This window comes from Elephantulus edwardii, unplaced genomic scaffold (genome assembly GCF_000299155.1).
Source record: "Elephantulus edwardii isolate Elephantulus edwardi_28Jun2011 unplaced genomic scaffold, EleEdw1.0 scaffold00211, whole genome shotgun sequence".
NCBI lineage: Eukaryota > Metazoa > Chordata > Mammalia > Macroscelidea > Macroscelididae > Elephantulus > Elephantulus edwardii.
Window position 1 is genome coordinate 4,756,205 of NW_006399961.1, and position 21,786 is coordinate 4,777,990.

At 41.4% G+C, this 21,786-nt stretch overlaps 1 protein-coding gene across 1 annotated transcript in view; it reads left to right on the top strand.

Annotated features, from left to right (window-relative positions):
- The first annotated feature begins 7,712 nt into the window (after positions 1 to 7,712).
- Positions 7,713 to 21,786, top strand: part of LOC102850651 (phosphoinositide 3-kinase regulatory subunit 6-like) — a 23,038-nt gene continuing 8,964 nt past the window's right edge. The window contains exon 1 of the mRNA XM_006897552.1: positions 7,713 to 7,729. Coding sequence (XP_006897614.1) covers positions 7,713 to 7,729 — 17 coding nt within the window. The remainder of the gene's footprint in view (positions 7,730 to 21,786) is intronic.

Below are 21,786 nucleotides of genomic sequence, written 5' to 3' on the forward strand. Positions count from 1 at the left end.
ATCTCCCATACGATTTACTGCCTCTGAAAACCCATTGGACAGTCAGCTATCAGTCTGTCAATTCCAATTCAATTCTGTTAATTCCACACAACAACAGCAGTATAGTCTACTATACCAGGAATGGCATTTGAAGAGGAATTGTGTCATAGGTGTTGTCAAAAATAACATTTCAGGATCGACCCCGAAACACAACACTGGCAGTGATGGGATAATAGCCATACACACAACAGGAAGACCTAATGCCATTTGTAGGTATCACAACAACAACATATTAGTGAAAAGGAGGCCCAGTGCATTATATGCTGGGTGATTAAATGAAAGGTCGGAAGTTCAAATCCACCAGTTGTTCCAAGGAAGAAAGATGAGTCTTCTCCACCCACAAGTTTACAGCCTCAGAAACCCAGTGGAGAACCCTGCCATGTGTTAGAATGTACGTGACAGTAGTGGGCTTGGTTGGGGTGTATCTTAGTGAAAACTTACTAATAAGGAGCACACCAGCTGCTCTTGCAATGCTCATTTGGAAAATGTCCTCATATCCACCAACACTTGGGAGAAAAAGTCAGCAAGTAAATCCCCACCTGTGTCAGCCCCTGCATGTCAGGGTAGAATGACACTGCTTAGAGCTGTCAGGAGCGTGACCTGAGGGAAGCAGACCACCTCATCTGCTTTCTGAGATGCCTCTGCATGAGTTCAACTGTCAACCTACAAAATTCATGAAGCCCACAACCATTTGCGCCACCCAGGACTCCCCATTGATGCTAGAAGTCTTACATTCCTTCTGGCACATCCATACCCTGGATTTCTCAGAGGCCATTGAGAATAATGAAATCAATTCTTGTTTGTGCCACAGAATATTCCCTGAGGGCTAGGGTTAAATGAAAAGGGCAAGTCTCTGAATATTACATACAGAATGAGACATCCATTTAACCATTTTAAGGTGGAAGAGAATAGTAAACTATCTGTGCGTGAATAAAATGCACAGGAAAAGATTTGGAAGAATTCATCTTGAATAGTGATTACTTCAGAGAGGAAGAGAATGAAATTGAGGAGGCTGAGAGGTTGTGTTAAAGAAGAAAGGTAATTTTTTACTCATGTTGTTATTGTTGTTTTTATATGCCATTGAGTCGACTGTAACCAATAGTGACTCTATGAACAATAGCTCTGAACCCTGTCCTATTCTAAGCCAATCTCACTGTCTCTGACACACCTACCTCCAATACCTCTGTTACGGTGTCAATCCATCTCATCCAGGGACTTCCTTCCCGCGCTGTCCCTCCAGCCTTCCAAGCATGATATCCTTCTCCAACGACTGGTCTCTCCTAGCAATATGTCCAAAGTATATGAGATTGAGCTCAAAATCCTTGCTTCCAAAGAGCAACTTGGTTTCACTCTCTCCAGGACAGACCTATTTGTTCTTGTGGCAGTTCACAGTATGTTCAAGCCTCTTCTCCAGCACCACAACTAAAAGGGATCAATTCTTCTTCTGTCATCCTTAATCATCGTCACCTCTCTGATAGTAAGAAACTGAAGGCTATGGCCTAGATCGGGCACACCTTAGTCTCTAGACTAACATCATTGCTCTTCAATACTCTGGAGAGGTCCCTGACAGCAAATTTGCCTAATGCAATTTTTCTTTTGATTTCCTGACTGCTGGTGTCAAGAGTGTTGAGTCTGGGACTGAGCAAGCTGAGATTGCCAACAATCTCAATCTCTTCTCCATCTATCATGGTGCTGCCAACAGGCCTGGTGATGAGAACCTTTGTCTTCTTGTTGTTGGGCTTCATTCCATATTGAAGACTCCAGTTCTTGACCTTCTGCAGCAAACTTTTCAGGTCCTCCTCAGTTTCAGCAAGCAAGGTTGTGTCATCTGCATAATGCAGGTTGTTGATGAGTCTTCCTTCAATCCTGATGCCACATTTCCCCTCATAAAGTCAAGCCTCCGAAATGGTCTCATACACTATCAAGAGAGTTCTATTGGCTTATCAGATAAGAAGCTCTACTGCCAATTCAAAGGCATGTGGTTCAAACCCACCAGCTGCTCTGTGGGAGAAAGATGAATAAGCCCCTTGTGATTTACAACCTCTGAAAACCCACTGGAGAGTCCACTATAACAAAGACACATAACAACAACAATGTAACTACTTTATGGAGCCTGATATTCTTCTCCAGGGACTTATTCCTCCTGATAATATGCTTAAAGCAGAGGAGAGTAAGTCTTTAAACTCATGCTACATTATAATTTTATTTTAAAAAACGTTGATTGGTGTTAAATTTGTATATTGTTAAAAGGGGTTGAAGTTCAAGTCTTGAAGTTAAATGGCCTCAATTATGTATCTGCACCAAATAATATAGTCACCTTCAGAGGGTCAAATGGTCTTTTCAGTCACCACCTTCCACACACACTGGCCCAAGGCTAAACCTGGTTGCCCAGAATTCCCTTTTGTGCAAGGCTCAGAATTCACCAATGACAGAACTCCCTTGCAAAGAAGGAGGCAGCTAAGACTCCTCTTCTCCTGAGGAGAAAAAAAGGTCAGACCCTGGTCTCTCAGACTTCTCCTTGCACTTACTACAGGGGCTCAGACAAGTTAGGTTTCACCACACACCTTGGCACCCCAGGCTGCTTCTCACTGGGCCATCTCTGACCTCTGACTTCCACTTACGAGGACCCCGGCCCTCACTGACACTCCAGGTCATTTTCAGTAAGGAGATCTGGTGGCCTAGTGCCAAGAAACTGCACTGCAATCCTGAAGGCACGCTGTTTAAGGCCACCAGCTGCTCCATGGGAGAAGGCTGGGTAATCTCCCCCTTTGCGATTAAGTGCCTCTGAAAACCTGCCCAAGGGTGAGCTATGGGTTGGTTCCAACTCTACATTATGCAACAAGAGTTCCCTTCCCTGAGGTTCACATCATATCACAAATCAGGAAAACTTTTATAAAGTTAGTTTTGTTTTGGTTTGGGTTTTATATTCGTTTGCTTTTTAGCTTTGTTAAAAGGGGAAGAAAAGAAAACACAATTTAAGCACAATGGTCAGGTGGGTGACCACTTTGTCCCAGGCTGTCCAGAACTTTCTGGGTTTCAGCATTGGAAGTCCTGTATCCTGAAATCCCAAAAGATTTGGGGAAACTGGGACCTTGAATCCTTAACAATAATAGTCCACTAAGGAGTTAGAATAAGGTGATAGAAAGGGAGAAAGAAGAAACTGCCTTATGTGTACTTGAACTTGATGATAGAGGAGACCTGGTGGCATAATTGGTTAAGTTGTTGTTGTTGCTGTTATGTACCATTGAGTCATTTGCAACTCATAGCGACCCTGTGTACAACAGCCCTAAATCCTGCTCTATCCTGTGCCAACCTCACTGTCTCTGACACACTCAGTCCCACCACCTCAATCACTGAATAGATCCATCTCATCAAGGGTCTTCCTCTCCTGCACTTCCTCTCCTCCACTCTCCCAAACATGATGGCCCTCTCCAAGGACTGTTTCCTCCTTACAATATGTCCAAAGTATGTCAGACGAAGCTTCAGAGTCCTTAACTCCAAGGAGCAGCCTGGCTTCACCCTCTTCAGGACAAACCTGTTTGTTCTCCTAGCAGTTGATGGTATATTCAACACTCTTCTCCAGCACCGCGGCTCAAAGGCATCAATTCTCTTTCTATCATCCCTAGTCACTGTCCACCTCTCCAATGAATAGCATGCAATTGTGAAGACCATAGCCCAGATCAGGCGCACCTTAGTCTCCAGCCTGAAGTCGTTGCTTGTCAGTACTCTGGAGAAGTCCCTGACAGCTGACTTTTCCAATGCAATTCATCTCTTGGTTTCCTGGCTGCTGGTACCAAGAGTGTTGACTATAGAGCCAAGCAAACTAAAACTGTTAACTATCTCAATCTCTTCACCAACCATACTGAACTCTAACTGAAAAGTCAGCAGTTTGAAAACCCCAGCCACTGTTTTGAAAAAAGATGAGGCCATTTCCCCCCAAAGGTTTGATGATATGAGTCAGAATCAGACAGCAGTTGGTTTCGTTTTGGGATTTGGTACCCAAGACCATATCTGTATGGTAGGCTTTTTATTCATCAACTCTTGGTCATATCTCCTTCTGCTGGGAACAGGACTACTGTCCGCAAGTGAATGGAGGTGGATGGAGCTGAACGGATAGCAGGCTGAATCTATGACTGAGGAGAAAAGGAGTTGAACACAAGAAAGAGTCAGGGAATCAAAGACAATAAGGTGGTTTGGAATCCAGGAGGGTGGGAAGAAGACAGGAAGGTGGGTACCCTGATGTCGTTTTCCTCAGGGGATGGCGAGAGTGGGGTTACACGGAGGTTCTGGAGTCTAGAAAGAAAGTGTAAATCTGACCCACAAGGCATGAGTGAAGTGAGTTTCTCCCAGAGTGAAAAGATATAGTCTGTAAAAGTAAAATGAAGAGATATTAAAAATGAGAAGACATCCATTTTCACACAATAAAAATGGCTGCCCTGCTGGACAAGGAAGAAGAGCTCATTTGTATGCAGGTTGAAGCCAGAACCAAAGTTACACAATCACAATTGGCAGAAAGACCATCAGGGGAGTCAAAGGTGGGTATCAAAGAGCAGAGATTTAGTAGGGATATAGGAATGGATGGATGGATGGATGGATGGATGGATGGATAGATGGACGGACGATGGATGAATAATATAAAAGTAGAAGGATTCTATGATTGGGAAGTTGAGGGTCCACACTTATAAGCATTCATGCTCTTCATTTATTCCAGGAAGGTCACAGAACCGTGTCATCACGGGCATTTCTAGTAGCCTATTATTAAGAAGTGTTTTTCTCAATCATATCTATCCCTGAGGGGCCACCATAAATGTTCACTGACAATATTGTGCATCATGACTCTTCAGGCATAATTTAACCATTTGACCATAAAAGACCTTCCGGAAGTAAATTGTGATATCTTCCACCTGCCAAGCCACAGAAGTGGGGGAAGTGTTTCTTTTAGTGTATACGGTTGAATCAACACAAAGGTTAGAGGAAATGTTAAAAAAGGCAACTGTAAACTTCAGCATGGCATTTAGACTTATGACAGGACTTCAAGATGGAGTCAGACTTCTCTCACACAGAACTCAAGTGCCAAGTGCCTCTGACATTAGACTGCCAAGAAAGACAGGAATGGTCAAAGGCAACTTGAGTTCAAAGCAAAATCTGAGTCTGCTCACACTGTGCTGTTGTCATTGGGTGCCTTGGAGCTGAGTACGACTCATAGCATCCCTATGAACAATAGATCTGAACCCTCTCCTGGGCCGTCCTCGTCATCTCTGACACACTTGAGCCCATTGCTGCGGTCACTGTCAAACCATCTAGGTGAGGCTCTTCCTCTCTTTCACTGACCCTCCACTTTTCCAAGCATGATGTAAAAGGTGCTTGAAGCGGTTTCTCCTCATTTTTAGTGACTTCTAATCAAGGATCTACCTCTAATACTACTTAGCTGCCCTTATTGTATTACTCTGTTGTTCACAGGGTTTTCAGAGGCCTGTTATTTCAGAAGTAGATGGTCAATCCTGCTTCCTCATCTGTCTTAATCTGGGAGCTCTGTGAAAGCAGTCCTCCATGGACACACTGGGCTAAAAATATCTGTCAGACCAACCAATAGAAGTCCTTCTTTTGCAGCAGGAAGTAGCTAAGAGAATACGCCGTCCCCTTTTCCTTATGAATCAGGATGAAATCTCTCTCAGGGAGGAGTGATAGGGAATGGCAAAGGACACACTGACAAAGGAGATTAATCAGAACTGGCTTTGACAAGCACTGTGGCAGTGGGACAATTAAAACAGACTTTCAAGGGGGAAAAAAAAGAGGAATGAACTGGGGTGGGGGTAGAAAAAATAGTGCAACAATGAATGAATGGATATCCAAAATCTCTGTAAATGTTCATTAAAATGAATAAAATTTAATAAAAATGTTTTTAAAAAGAAGACATTCAGATGGCAAACACACACATTAAAAAAAAAAAAAAGAAAGAAATCCTTCTTTTGCCCAGGTCAGTTTTTCCAAGGCCATCAGAAGAGTTCCCAAGGACTGATTTGGAAGGTCCAATGAGATGATAATAATGTGGAGGAATCCTCCTGAAAAATGGCAAAGCTCTATTCAAACAATAATGTCATGAGCGAGAATTAGAAGTGGTTCCTGGTTATCCGGTCTCTGTCTCCCTCCTTAAGCAATCTCCTTCCCCGCAACAAACTAAAGCAATCTGATTCCTGATCTAAATCAAGGAAGGGCATCGCCACCTACCAGTTGCTCATGAGCCACATGATGCAGGTCCCAGGGCAAGGAGCAGTTAAGAACTCATGTCTTTAATAACTGTCACAGATGTTCACAAGAAACACCTAAGAGGCCAACATAGTAGGCATTACAGCTCATCACCCAAGAGCCAAAAGACTGACAGCCGTGCTGGGGGCTTAACAGAATGTCCCCTTTATCCCAGATGATTATCGGTATTCAATTCAACTCAACTCGTTGCCATGGAGTCAGAACTGACTTCCAACTCACCTTCCATCAGGTGTTTAGAGGCTAGAAATTGCATGGAAGGAGACTGCCCATCATCCTCCCTCAGAGCAACTGGTGGGTTCAAACAGCCATGCAACCCCAAGTCCAGTGACTTCCACAGGTCAGAGCAGACGTGCACCACAGAGTTTTCGAGACTGTCATTTTTATGAGCATAAGGCCAGGTCTTTAACCTACAGAGCCAGTGTAAGAGTTCGACCAGCCAAGAGCTTAACCATTGCACCACCAAATCTCCTCCCAACATGCTAAAGAAGTGAAGGAACTAGTTAGCAGGGTATGATGGATCAAATCAAAGACTTGTAAAGATGGGATCAGGATAATGGTACTCTTCAACATTAGTCCCTTGCTTTCAAAATTTCAGAGTCTACAACTTACTGAAAGCTGACATATTTGCACCCGACAGAGAAACGGCTTGCATCAGAGAAGGCCACCCAGCTGGTCTGGAAGTGAGCTGCATCAGACCCAATATGTCCTGACTGTGGAGTTCAAAGTTCCTCCACTCAACACACCTCTCTCAACTCTTTGTTGTTGTTGTTGTTATGCACTGTCAAGTCAACTCCAACTCATACTGACCCTGTGACAGTTCTGAACTCAGTTCTATCCTGGAGCTTCTGACACACTTACCCCTATGACCCCAGTCACTGAGTCAATCCATCTCATCCTGGTTCTTCCTCTCCTGCGCTGTTTCTCTACCCTTCAAAGTACGAGATCCCTCTCCAAGGACTGGTCCCTCCTTGCAACATGCCCAAAGTGTATCAAAAGGACCTTCAAAATCCTTGCTTCTAAGCAGCAGCCTGGTTTCACCCTTTCCAGGAAGAACCTGTTTGTTCACTTTGTGGTCCATGGTATATTCTATAATCTTCTCCAGCACCACAGCTCAAAGGCCTCCTCTCAACTCTAGGCTGCTGATTTTTTATTTATTTTTTTTTAAGTTGCATTCCTAATGTTTTAAAGAGTTCTTTGATGGTTAGCACAGGAAGTGAAACAGTGTCCTTCCATTGTGAAAGATGTCACAAAGCAAAACACAGGAGAAGTGTTAACTGGAAAACCAATTGGCTCTGGAAACGTTCACTTAAATCACAAAACATTTTAAAAGGAAAAAAAAAATTACAAGGAATTCCTGGATCTCTGATACAAACAAATTAGGATCCAAATTCCAAGAGTCCCAAGACATGGTCAAAGAGAATAGGTGAGTCACTTTAAATAGGTGAGTCACTTATTTGGCTTTCCTATTTTTTTTAATGTAAAAATTCTCTTTTTACTAAAAAATTTTCTACTCTATTTCACTGCAGTCATCCATCAACAAATATGCTTTTTAAAAACCCCTTTTCCTGTGCCCTCCATCCCCTCACAGACTCTGTCATTTGGTCACTCCTTTGTGCTTCTTATAAATCACTTTTTTTTTCTTCCCTAAACTGAAAGATCTGAAAAAAACGGGGAACCATAAAATCCCAATCTCAGCAAGCCAGAGTCGTGTCCGATTGCTGAGGCCATGCTGCCCTCTTCAGGCCAATAGGACACATGCCCATTAAAATCCACGCTTGCAAGAAAACAAAAACATCTATGTATTGTCGGCGGAATAGTAAAATGGTACAACCACTCTAGAAGGCAGTTTGGCATTTCATCAAAAAGCTGGATGTAGACATTCCATATGACCACTGCTTGGAATATATGGTAGTTGCTATTTGCTGTCGAGTTGCTTGTGACTCATAGCGACCCTATATACAGCAGCCCTAAACACTGCTCTATCCCTTGAGAATCTCACTGTCTCCAGCATGCCTATCCATCCCCATTACCCCAGAGACAGAATCAATCCATCTCACCGAGGGTTCTCCTCTCCTGCACCATCCCTCCACCCTCCCAAGCATGATGGTCCTCTCCAAGAACTGGTCCCTCCTTGCAACATGTCCAAAGTATGTCAGATGAAGCTTCAGAATCCTTGTCTCCAAGGAGCACCTGGCTTCACCCTTTCCAGGACGAACTTGTTTGTTCTTCTAGCAGTCCATGGTATATTCAGTACTCTTCTCCAGCACGAAAGCTCAAAGGCATCAACCCTCCCTCTATCATCCCTAGTCATTGTCCAGCTCGCTGATGCATAGCAAGTAATGGCAAAGACCATGGCCTGTATCTGGCACACCTTAGTCTCTCGACTGACATCATTGCTCCTCAGTCCTTTGGAGAGTTCTCTGACAGCAGACTTTCCCAATGCAATTCGTCTTTTAATTTCCTGGCTGCTGTTACCAAGAGTGTTGATTGTAGAGCCAAGTTAACTGAAGCTGTCAACAATCTCAATCTCTTCACCATCCATCCTGATGCTACCAATTGGCCCAGTGGTGAGAATCTTTGTCTTCTTAATATTGAGCCTCAATTCCTATTGAAGGCTGCAGTCCTTGACCTTTGTGGCAAGTGCTTCTGGTCCTCAGTTTCAGCAAGCAGGGTTGTGTCATCTGCATAACACAAATTGTTGATGAATCTTCCACCAATCCTGATGCCACACTTCTCCTCATACAGCACAGCCTCCCAGATAATCTGTTCTGCAGATTGGTTGAAAACGTATGGAGATAGGACACATCCCTGGCATACACCTTTCCAAATTTTGAACCATGCGGTGTTACCCTGCTCTGTTCTGATGATTGCCTCCTGGTCCAAGTATAAGTTGAGAACTGAAGCAAAGAGACTTGTACATCAATGTTCATAGCAGCATTATTCACCATAGCAAGAACATAGAAACAGTCCAAATGCCCAACCACAATGGAACGGATTGAGAAATTATGATACATTCACACAATGGAACTCTATGCAGCACACAGGAGCAATGATTTTGTAAATTACTACCTGACATAGGAGAGACTAGAGAGCGTTATGTTGAATGAACTCGGTCTCATAAAGACAAATCCTGTATAAGATCATTATTGTAGAGCCTGTACAAGGAACTAAATAGGTGGGGAAGGGGGAGGGGTTTAAACATAGGGTGACACAATTTCATGGGTGGAGGGAGGGATCGGTAAAGGAAAGGGGAAGTATGGGGTGAAAAACAATGTATATAAACTTTATAAATTTCACATGTAAACCAGTATAAAATTATTACCTAATAGTTTACTGGAATGCAAAATTGGTAACCAAGAAGGACCAGGAGATGGAAAATATGGTCTTGGTGACAGAATTAGGCTGGGGATGGAATGACAGAATGCTGTACAATCTATTATTTATTCATAGCAAATATCTTTTATAAGAAATATAAATGCAGATTATACATATCATAAACGCAGGTTATACACATAGATTTAACCTGATGGGATGCAGAGTCATCAGACTGATTACATCTATGGAAGTAACCACTGGAGAAGTTCAATATCAGCAGTAAAAACTAGGCCAGGGGCTGATTGTGGAACAGACCAGTAACTGCTCATATGTAAGTTCAAATTAAAACTAGAGAAGGTTAAAATCATGCACACGGCATTGAAACAGATGAGGGAGAGAACTGTATAAAAAGGAATATATGATTAGGTATTATTGGTATGACAAGAGTCCATAATAAGAGCTGCATAGTAAAGTGGTTTGGGGGTGAGGGGAGACTGTATAACAATGAAAGAACTTTTTTCCAAAGAAAAAAACAAACTGGGGAGTGAGGGGGCAGGGAGGAAAATGTGCAACAATGAATCAATATCACACACTAGCAATGTCCTGCTGAAGAGTGTCCAGAAAAGAATTGAACAGTACATTGACAGAGAACTACCAGAAACACAAGCTGTGTTTAAAAGAGGTCATGGCACTAGGAAGATTATTGCCAATGTCAGATGAATCTTGGCAGAAAGCAGAGAGTACCAGAAGAATGTCTATCTGTGTTTCATTGACTATGTAAACACATTTGACTGTGTGGGTCACAATAAATTGTGGCCAACCTTGAGGAAAATGGGAATCTCAGAACACTTGATTGTGCTTATACAAATCCTACACTTGGACCAAAAAGAAGTTCTCAGAACAGAGTAAGGAAACACTGAATCGTTCAAAATTAGGAAAGGAGTGTATCAGGGATGCATCCTGTCACCATATCTTTTCAATCTGTATGCAGAACAGATCATTTGGGAAGCAGAGCTTTATGACAAAAAATGTGGCATCAAGATTGAGGGAAGACTCATTAACAACCTACCTACAATGCGTGGAGACACCACCTTGCCTGCTGAAACTGAAGAAGACCTAAAGCACTTGCTGCAAAAGGTCAAGAACTATAGTCTTCAATATAGATTGAAGCTCAACATCAAGAAGACAAAGATTCTCGCCACTAGGCCAAGTGGCAGCACCATAGTAGATGGAGAAGAGATTGGGATTGTTAGCAATTACAGCTTGCTCAGATCCACAATCAACACTCTTAACAACAGCAGTCAAGAAATCAAATGACAAATTGCATTGGGAAAATTTGCTATCATGGCTCTCTCCAGAGTGCTGAAGAGCCATGATGTCAGTCGAGATACAAAGGTATGCCTAATCTAGGCCATGGTTTTCTCAATTTCTTGTTATGCTTCAGAGAGCTGGACAACGTGACTGAGGATGACAGAAGAAGAATAGATACCTTCGAGTTGTGGTATTGAAGAAGAGCCTTTACTATACCATGGACTGCCAAGAAAACAAATCGGTCTGTCTTGGAGAGGGTGAAGCCAAGTCGCTGCTTGGAGGCTAGAATTTTAAAGCTCTGTCTCACTTACTTTGGGCACATGGCCAGGAGAGATCGGTCCTTGGAGAAAGACATCATGCCTGAAAGGGTAGACGGACAACGCAGGAGAGGAAAATCCTGGATAAGATGGATTGACACAGTAACTGGGACAATGGGAGTTGGTGTGTAGGAATTAGTGAGACTAGCTCAGGACCAGGAAGTGTTCAAAGCTGTTGTACATAGGGTCACTTCAAATCACAGGTGACTCAATGTCATGTAACAATAACATACTCCGAAAGGTTTGGAAGCAGGAGTGGCATCCACTTCCTAGCCCACATGCTTCCAGAAACTCTATTAGCTTTGATAAATGTTGATAAAGTTGTAGAGGGGTTTCAGGCCTTTTGTTCATAGGGTTGCTATGAGTCATGCTTGACTCGAAGGCAATCAACATCATCATCATGTATGGTACAACTATTAATGTGTACTTATCTGAAGCAAAAGAGAAGTAAGACCCAAGAGACAAAGAAAGAACCTGTCTACCACACTACCTTATCTACAAGAACCACAGCCTTCTCTATGAGGAAACCAAAAGAATTAGATGGTGCCCGACTGCAATTACTGAATGTTTTGATCTTGATGGATCTTGAAAGAAAGGGAGAAAATACAGGGGAAAAAACTTCAAATATATTTTTTAAAATCTACGTGTCAGTGACTCACTGACATAGGAGAAATCCCTGAGATTATAGATCTGAGATATTCTTTAAATCTTGAATGAAAACTATCACTTTAAAAAAGAAAGCAACCTAAACCCTATCACTTCAAGTCATCTTTTACCCCAAAAGCAGGTTATCACAAAAAGTCATGAAAATCACTTTTGAGAAGTATTCGCTTTAAAAAAAAATCAATATTCAAATGGTCACCAAACACTCTAAAGCAGAGGTGAGAAGATTGAGACAAGACTAATGGGAGTAGAACAACAGGAACAGAAATTACAATATTCATACCTTGGGAAGAATGTAATCAGTGTCGCTGAAAACAGGTATGTATGTAGTTGTTATGTGCCGGCAAGTGACCCTCAACTCAGTACTCCTATGCACAATAGCCCTGAACCCTGCCCTATCTTGTGCCTGTCTCACTGTTTCTGACACACCTGCCACCCTTACCCTAGTCACTGTCTCACTTGATCTCATTGAGGGTCTTCCTTTCCTGTGCTGTCCCTCCACCCATCCAAGCATGATGTCTTTCTCCAAGGACTGGTCCCTCATGGCAACATGCCCTAAATACTGAGATGGAGCTTCAAAATCCTTGCCTCCAAGAAGAAACTTAGTTTCACCATCTCCAGGACAAATCTGGTTGTTCTCTTGAGAGTACATGATATGTTCAATATTCTTTTCCATCACCACAACTCAAAGTCATTGATTCTTCTGTCATCTTTAGTCATTATCTGATGCATAGCAAGTAATTATGAAGATCATGGATCAAGCACATCTTACTCTTTAACCGGACATTGTTGCCCTTTAGTACTGCTGGTGTCAAGAGTGTTGATTGTGGCACTGAGCAAACGGAACTTTTTTTTTTTTTTTTTCAGTGAAAACGACAGGGCCGTTTTATTGAACTTTTTAACATCAATCTCTTCTCCATCTATCATGGTGCTGCCAATTGACCCAGTGGTGAGACCCTTTGTTTTCTTGATGTTGAACTTCAATCCATAATGAAGGCTATAGACCTTTACCCTCTGAAACAAATGCTTCGGGCTCTCCTCAGTTTTAACAAACAAGCTTGTGACTTTTTCATAATGTAGGTTTTTGCAATCAACCTGAAAACAGGATTGAAGGTTCTTTCAATTCTGATGTGCTACATTTCTCCTCATAAAGTCCAGCCTCCTGAATTATCTGTTCTGCCTATAGATTAAAGAGATACAGAGACAGGACACATCCCTAATGCACTCCTTTCCTGACTTTGAGCCATGCAGTGTTTTCTTGCTCTATTCTGACAACTGTCTCCTGGTCCAAGCATAGGTTTTGCATGAGCACAATCAAGTGTTCTGGGATTTCCATTCTTCTCAAGGTTAGCCACAATTTACTATTATCCACACAGTCAAATGCCTTTGCATAGTCCATGAGACACATATAGACATTCCTCTGGTATTCTGCTTTAAGCCAAGATTCATCTGACATTGGCTATAATGTCCCTAGGGCCATGGCCTCTTCTAAATCCAGCTTGTATTTCTGGTCATTCTCTGTTGATGTACTGGTCCAGTAAATTTTTTTAATCTTCAGAATTTTGCTTGCATGTAATATTAGTGATATTGTTCAACAATTCCGAACTTTGTTGGATCACCTTTTTTTGGAATGAAAATAAATATGGATCTCTTCCAGTCAGTTGGCCAGGTAGTTAGTTATCTTTCAGATTTCTTGGCACAATATGGTATTTCCAGGGCAGCATCTGTGTATTGAAATATGTCAACTGGTATTCCATAAATTCCTGGGGCCTTGTTTTTTGCCAATTCCTTCAGACCAGCTTGAACTTCCTCCTTTATCACATTGCCTCTTCATCATATGTTGCTTCATTAAATTCTTCTGTGTCTAACAATTCATTTTTGTACAGTGATTATAGAAATTTTAAAGTGGGGATATATGCTTTGCTGTGTACATTTCCATCAGAAATATAACAACAAAAAGATACCATCCTTAACTCCAGAATAATGTTATTTTTGTTGTTAGGTTGCATCAAGTCAACTATAACTCATAGCAACATAACAGCAAATCTAAGCCTTTGTTTTATACAGCAACAGCCTCACAGTCTCTGCAAGGCTAAAGTCAATTGTTGCAGTCACTGTATCAATCCATCTCACTGAGAATCTTCTTTCTCTGATTCACTCCACCTTTCCCAGGATGATGCCTTTTTCCAAGGATGGCCCCTTCTGACACCCAAAATAAGTCTTGCAATCCTTGCCTTTAAGGAGCACCCCGGTTGCACTTCTTGAAAACAGATTTGTTTGTTCTTTTTGCAGTCCCTGATTATTAGGAGATGCCCTTGAGTCAACTACAATTCATAGTGACCCTATGCATCACAGATCTGGCCATTGCCCTCTCCCATGCCATTCTCGGAATCTCTTCATGCTCAAGTTCATTGTGATAGTCACTGTCATTTCATCTCATGGAGGGTCTTCCTCTCTCTGACTGACCCTCTACCTTTCCCAACATGATGTCTTTCTCCAAGAACTGGTTCCTCTTCAAAAAAGGACCAACGTATATGAGATGAAGTGTCACTATCCTTGCCTCTAAGGAGCACTCTGTTTGCACTTCCTTCCAGAAAGATTAGCTTGTTCTTATAGCAGTCCATGGTATATTCTATAATCTTTACCTATGAGTCAATTACTACTCATAGTTATCCTTCAAATAGATATGAACCCTATCTCATCCTGCACCATTCTCACCATCCTTGATATACTTCAAGCCATTGCTACAGATAGTGTGTTGATCCATCTTGTTGAGAGTCTTCCTCTTTCTTCATTAGCCCTTCATCTTGCCAAGCATGATGTCTTTTTCCAAGGACTGACCTATCTTAACATGTTGAAAGTATGCAAGATGAAGCTTTATTCTTGCCTCTAAGGAGCATCCAGGCTGCACTTTCTGCAAGACATATTTGTTTGTGCTTTTGTCAGTCCACAGGATCTTCAGTAGCACTCCTCTCCAAAGCCACAATGATTCTTCTCTCATCCTTGTTCATTGTTCAATTTTCAGATTCATAGGAAGTCATTGAAAAGACTATGACTTGAATCAGGTATGCCTTAGTTTCTTAGGTCCTCTTTACTCCTTGTTCAGCTCTTAGATGCAAGGAAAGCAATTGAAAAATACCATCATATGGAACAGGCACACCTTAGTCTTTAAATTTAGATCATGAGCCTTTAGAATTTTTGAAAAGACATTGACAGTAGATTTCGCCAATGCAACACAACTTTTTGATTTCTTGACTGCTACCATGAGTGTCGATTGTGAGTCCAAGTGAAATGAAATCAGTGACAACTTCAATCTTTCTCTATTATGATGTTGCCTGTTAGTTGCAGGCAGACTGTTGGGGAGGAGGGGAGTGCCTCTGGCCAGGATGGGTCACTAAGCTCCAGACAGGTGCAAGCCTCCCAGTGGCCTTTAATACCGGGTAGAGAAATCTCCCCTGTGTTTGGCTGTACCGGCTTGAGAAAGCTTGCCACCTGGGAAGACGGGTGCCGTGTTTGCTGAGGTGGGAGTGATTTGCATGAGGCTGAGGTTCCCCCGACCAATCCACATGTCCCACGCCTGTAAGCCCACCCTATCCTGTTTTCCTGTGTATATAAGTACAGTGCTTATCCCAATAAAATCGAGCTGGATTGACTCTTTGATCCTCTCCTGGAGTGATGTATCTCCGTCGTGCCTACTCCCATCAGGGTGTCACTGTCGATTTGCCGGCAAACCAACAGTGACACCTGTTTGTTGAGTGCTGATGATTTTTATTTTCTTGGGATGAAATCCATACTGAAGACTTTAATTTTCTACAGTAATTATTTCAAGTGTTTTTCACTTTCCGCAAGCAAAGTTGTGTGATCTGCATAACACAGGTTGTTGATGAGTCTTCTTCCAATCCTGATGCCATGTTCAGCTTCTTGAATGATTTCCTCAACATAAAGATTGAATAGCTATGGAGAAAGCATACAACCTGGCTTGAAATCATGCAGTGTTCCCTTGTTCAGACTACTGATTCTTGGTCTACATACAGTTATCACATGAAAACTGTTTCGTGTTCTGGAATTCCCATTCTTCTTAATGTTATGATCTAAACATGTTGAATTTTTTTTTCACTTGCAAGACAGCATCTTGAAAACAAGTAAACATCTTTCTGGCATTCTCTGCTTTCAGCCAAGATCTACCTAACACCAACATTGATATGCTTTGTGGTAAGGCCTTTTCTGAATCATGTTTGAATTTATGGCTATTTTCTCTCTATGTACTTACTGTTAGTCATTTTTTTTAACAATCTTCAGCAAGATTGTACTTGCATGTGAAATTAAGGATAGTCTTTAATAATTTCCACAGACTTTTAGATAACCCTTCTTGAGAACATGATACATACTAGTATTTTCCAGTCATATAACCAGCTAAGTGTCCTCAATATTTGCTAGCAGAGACTGGGGAGCACATCCAGGGTTGCATCTGTTTCCTGAAGCTACTCAACTGGAATTCATTCCATCAACTATTAGTGCTTGCTGAAAGTGAGGAGGACTTGGAGCACTTGCTGCACAAGATAAATAATATAGTCTTCAATATGGATTGCACCTCCACATCAAGAAAATAAAAATTCTTACCACTGGATCAATAGGCAATATCAAGATAGATGAAGAAAAGATTGAAAGTGTCAGCAGCTTCATCTTACTTGAATCTACAATCAACATGCTTGGTATCAACAGTCATTAAATCAGAAGACATATTGCACTGGGAATATCTACAGTTAGGGACTGCTCCAAATTATTGAGGAGTAGTGAGGTCACCTTGAGGACTAAGGTACATCTCATTCAGGTTGTGGTTTTTCTGATCACTTGCTATGCATCTGAAAGCTAGACAATGAGCAAGGATGACAGAAGAACTGATGCATTTGAGCTATGGTGTTAGAGAAGAGTCCTAACCATCCCATGGGCTGCCCAAAGAACAAACAAATATGCCTTGGGGAAAGTATAGCCATAGTGCTCTTTGGAGGCAGAGATTATAAAGCTTCACCTCACATACTTTGAGCATGTTGCTAGGAGGGGCTATTCATTGAAGGACATAATGTTCAGAAAGGCAGAGATTTAGAGAAGGAAAGAAAGACCCTAGACCAGAGGGATTGACACAGTGGCTCCTTTAATGGGCTCTAGTGTGTCGGGAGGTGTGAGAATGGCACAGGTAGGACAGGATTCAGACCTGTTGTTCATAGGGTACCTATGGGTCGTACTCGACTCAACAGCACCTAATAACAATGTCCTTATTCTTTATTTCCAACTTTGGCCTTACAGTCATCTTAATTGCATGTTCAGTCAATTTCAGACTATAAAAGTTGGTAGATATCCTCAACTTCTTCATCTTGCTTTCCTGGTGCATTTATTTCCATAATGGCTATTTTCACAGAAGTTCCTTGTATGTATAGTATCATGTCACTCACAATATTGTAATTCAGAATAGATCTTGAAAACGTTCTTTTGGCAATGAATGTCACATCATTACTCTCCAGTTTATTATTTTCATCATAATAGACTGTGTGACTGTCTAATTGAAAATAGTCTCAGCTCACTAATGTCCAGAATATCGATCTTTATGTGTTTCATTTCATTTCATTTCTGGAAATTTCCAGTTTTCCCAGATTCATGCTCTACATTTCATGTTCTGATTGTTATTTGATGTTGGCAGCTGTCTGTCCTTGTTTTGAGCCTTGCCACATCAGCAACCCTTCACTGGTGAGAACTTGACTTGATTGAGTCATCACAGTAGACACTACTTTGAGGAGGAAGCTCCTTCCCAGTTGCATCTGTTGTTATGTGTCATCTGCAACACAGGTTGTTGGTCTTCCTCCAATACTCAGCCACGTTCTTCTTCATGTAGTCCAGCTTCCCGAATGGTTTGCTCAGCATACAATTGGAATAGGTAATGGCCTTTTTGAGTCAGATATACCATGCTGGTAATGAAAAATTGAAGAGGAATATGATCTACCATGCTGGTAATGAAAAATTGAAAAGGAATTGTGTTGTATCCATCATCAAAAGGCGCATTTAAAGATCTATCTTGAAGCATAATCCTGTGAGTGACAGGATACACTATCCACACACATACAAGGAAGACATGTTGATAGATTGATTATTGTACTGTTTCAGCAGAAGTTGTTTGATATCCTCTATTTCTTCACCTTTGGCTTTGGCGTTTGGTGCATATATTCTAGTAACAAAAGGTCTTCCTTTTTTGTGTATGGATATTAACCTATCACCAACAGCACTGTACTTCAGGATCGACCTTGAAGTATTCTTTTTGATAATAAACAGCACACCACTGCTCTCCAACTGGTCATTCTCAGCCTAGTATTGCTTACCACTGTCTGGTTCAAAATGACCAATACTTGTTCATCTCTGCTCACTAACGGCTAAGATGTCAATCCTTATTTGTTCTGTTTCCTTTTTTTAGTATATTTTTGTTTGTTTTTATTATTATTATAATAGTTTATTTACAAAATTAGAATGCATTGTTTTCCAGAACAGATTCTCCCACTTTCCCCTCACCCCCCATCAAAGAGTACAACCCATGATTAATTCCCTCTCTCCCTGCACATTCTCATCCTTCTGCTTCCACCCTTCCCCTCCCTTCATTCAACAATAATGGTAATATAACTTCCCATTTTTCAAACTGCATACTTTATACATTCCAGGCTCCAATTATTAATAAGTGTTTGTAGCTTGATTCTCCTCATTGTGCGTCCTCGTGCTTCTGCAAACAAGGGTCTTACATTGGGCGAAAGCTATACTGCCTTTGCGTCTTTAAGGTAGTCTCTTCTTTGGGTAGATAACTTCCCCAATCACTCCTGGGTGACTTCCAACAGGAGGAAATTGAGGTGAAGTTCCTTCACTTGCCCAGGGGTGGGGATGAGGAGTAGATTCTGTTAGACAAGACAGAAAAGAAAGGAACCTATACAGAAGAAAACCAATGATAGAAAGATAGGCAGAGCCTGGGCCTGTAAGACCATATGTAGTTGTATCATCGTTTTCAAAAAATCTTCATATGCATTTTCCAGACTACTCTACCTGCATATATTGGAATGATAGTGGTATTCACCAAACTTCCTTGTATGCATATGATACTATTCAGTCACTCTGTTTTGCAATACAAAAACTTGTATTTTAAGATGGATCTAGAAATGACCTTTTTCACTCTAAAAGTGTCCCCATTTTTTCTCATCTTTTCTTGTTTGGCATATGTTCCATTCCAATTTATCTTATTTTGCCAATACTTAGTATTATTGTCAATATTTATGTGTTCCATTTATTCCTTAGAAACATCCAATTTTCCTACATTCATGTTTCTCACGCTCCACATTCCAATCATTAGTGTCTGCTTACAACTGTTCCTTCTCATTGTTGTTGTTGTTAAGTGCCATCGAGTCGTAGACAACTCATAGTGACCATATAAACGAAAGACTTGAACACCTTTATAACTTTCATAGTTTCTCCACGTTCATAGATTTTTCAGAGGCAAGCTGTTTCAGAAGTGGATGCCACTCCTGCTTCCAAGCTTATTTTAAATGTGGAGCGCCACCAAACACTGTCCACCATGAGTAACCATTATCACATTTGACACAACAGTGTTCAGCTTCACAGCAACCATGAGTTACCTCTGTACAACAAATGGACAAATCAGTGCTATACCACTTAGAATAATGTTTGACCAAAAACAATAAAAACCAGGCCTGAGAGCTACAGATTGCTGTTGTTGTTGTTGTTGTTGTGAAGTGCCATTGAGTCCAAGTCTTAGACAACTCACAGCAACCCTATGAATAAAAGACCTGAACATTTGTGTAACTTTCATTTCTCCCAGTTCATAGGGTTTCTGGGGGCAAGCTATTTCGGAATTGGATGCCACTCCTGTTTCCAAGCTTGTTTTAATTGCGGAGCTCAACCAAACACTGTCCGCCGTGGGGTCCTCCTCATTAGTGTTTCCAAATTCAAGGGCTCTGCCACAGATTCCTTATCTGCTAATCTACTTTAATTGTGCTCTATTATACACAGAGTTTGGGTTTTTTCCTTTTCTTTTTTTATTATTATTAATTTCAGTAAAAATTTACAGAGACTTTGGATTTCCATTCATTCATTATTGCACTTTCCCCCCCCCAACCCTCCCCCCTAGTACACTACCCTCTTGGAAAAGTAAAAGAAAAATTCTTTCATTGTTTTACAAATCCTGCCCCAGGTCCACTCCACCATGTAGCCTTCGCTCTAGACTCCTGTCATGACAAAAATACCCAATCACATATCCCTTTTAAACAGTTTTCTCGCTCATCTGTTTCAATGCAGTATACATTATTGAACCCATCTTTCTCAGTCTCCCTCCAACCCCATGGTCAGTCCTGTTTTACAACAGTGGCACCATTCAGTATTTGTCCTTTTGTGACTGAGATTTTTCACTCAGCATAATGTCCTCCAGGGTCACCTATTTTGAATAATATCACATGAGTTCCTTGTTTTTTCAGTGCAGCATAGTATTCCATTGTGTGAGTATACCATTCGTTTGCTGAGGGGCACTTAGGTTATTCCCAACTCCCTGCTACTATACACAGAGTTTTTGAAGGCCTGTTATTTCAGAAGTGGATGGCCAATCTCACTGCCTGTCTACCAACCTGAGTAGGACCCAAAGTGACTGTGCAGCCAGATGGAACTTGAGAGTAATGCCACATTCCATGACACTGCTTTCCCATTTTGGAGCCATAGGAAAGGGCAGCTTCTTGCTGAGTCCACATTTAGCACTTTTTTTTCTCATGTCCCTTCCTTCTTTCAACACCCCTGACTGCTCACGTGCATAAACACACATGTAAACACACTTGCATGCAACCATTTCTCTTCCTCTTAGGTAAACATACTTGGCATTGGCCCTAGATGGAAACGCATGAAGGCAAACTTTGCTCTTCGGAGCTGTCCATATATGGCATGTATAATAACACCATGAGGCTCCAATAACCTCCCAGAGGCTCCAATTATATCACTGTACAGTCAAGGCCTATGCTTCTCAGAAATGGGTTCTTAACACAGACAAAAATAACTCCAACTCATGAAAATAATACCTAAGAAAAGTGGACTATGGACTGGGGATGGATGTGTGTTGTATAACAATGAAAGAATTTTAATTTTTTTTTTCAAAGAGAAAAATCAATTGGGGTGAAGTGTGGGTAGGGAGGAAAATATGAAACAATGAATGAATGGGGGGATTAAATGGAAAGACTATACTGTAAAAAAAAATAATAAAAAATTTTAAAAAATAATTCCAACTCATAGTTTGCTGTTGAGACAGATCTGGGACATAGCTCAGCCTCCGATAGGTTTTCAAAGGCTGTAACCGGCATGGGAGAAGAGTGTTTCTGGGAGAAGACTTCTGCATGACTGCTAGAGAAATTGGTAATTTATCTCTACAAAAAGTAAATCACTGGAATATTTTTTAAATGAATTTTTTTCTTTTATACTGGCTTACTTACCAAGTTAGTATACATTTTATTTCACACTGTATCTTTCTCATTTCCTTTACCCATCTCTCCCTCCACCCATCAAATTGTGTGACCCTATGATTGCCCTCTGTTCATAGGGTCACTATGCGTCATCTACAACTCGACAGCACCAAACAACAATAACAACGACAACGACAAAGAGAGAGCTACGTTGGTCTAGTGGAAAGGAAGTTATGCTACCGAGCCGAAGGTGGGTGATTTTTATCTGTGGCCCTCGGCCAGGTTCAAATTGTTTTCCTGTCAAACATTCTTCTAGGTGGTATAGCACTGGTCTGTGCGTTGCTGTACAGAGGTAACTCGTGGTTGCTGTGATGCTGAAGACTGTGACAGTG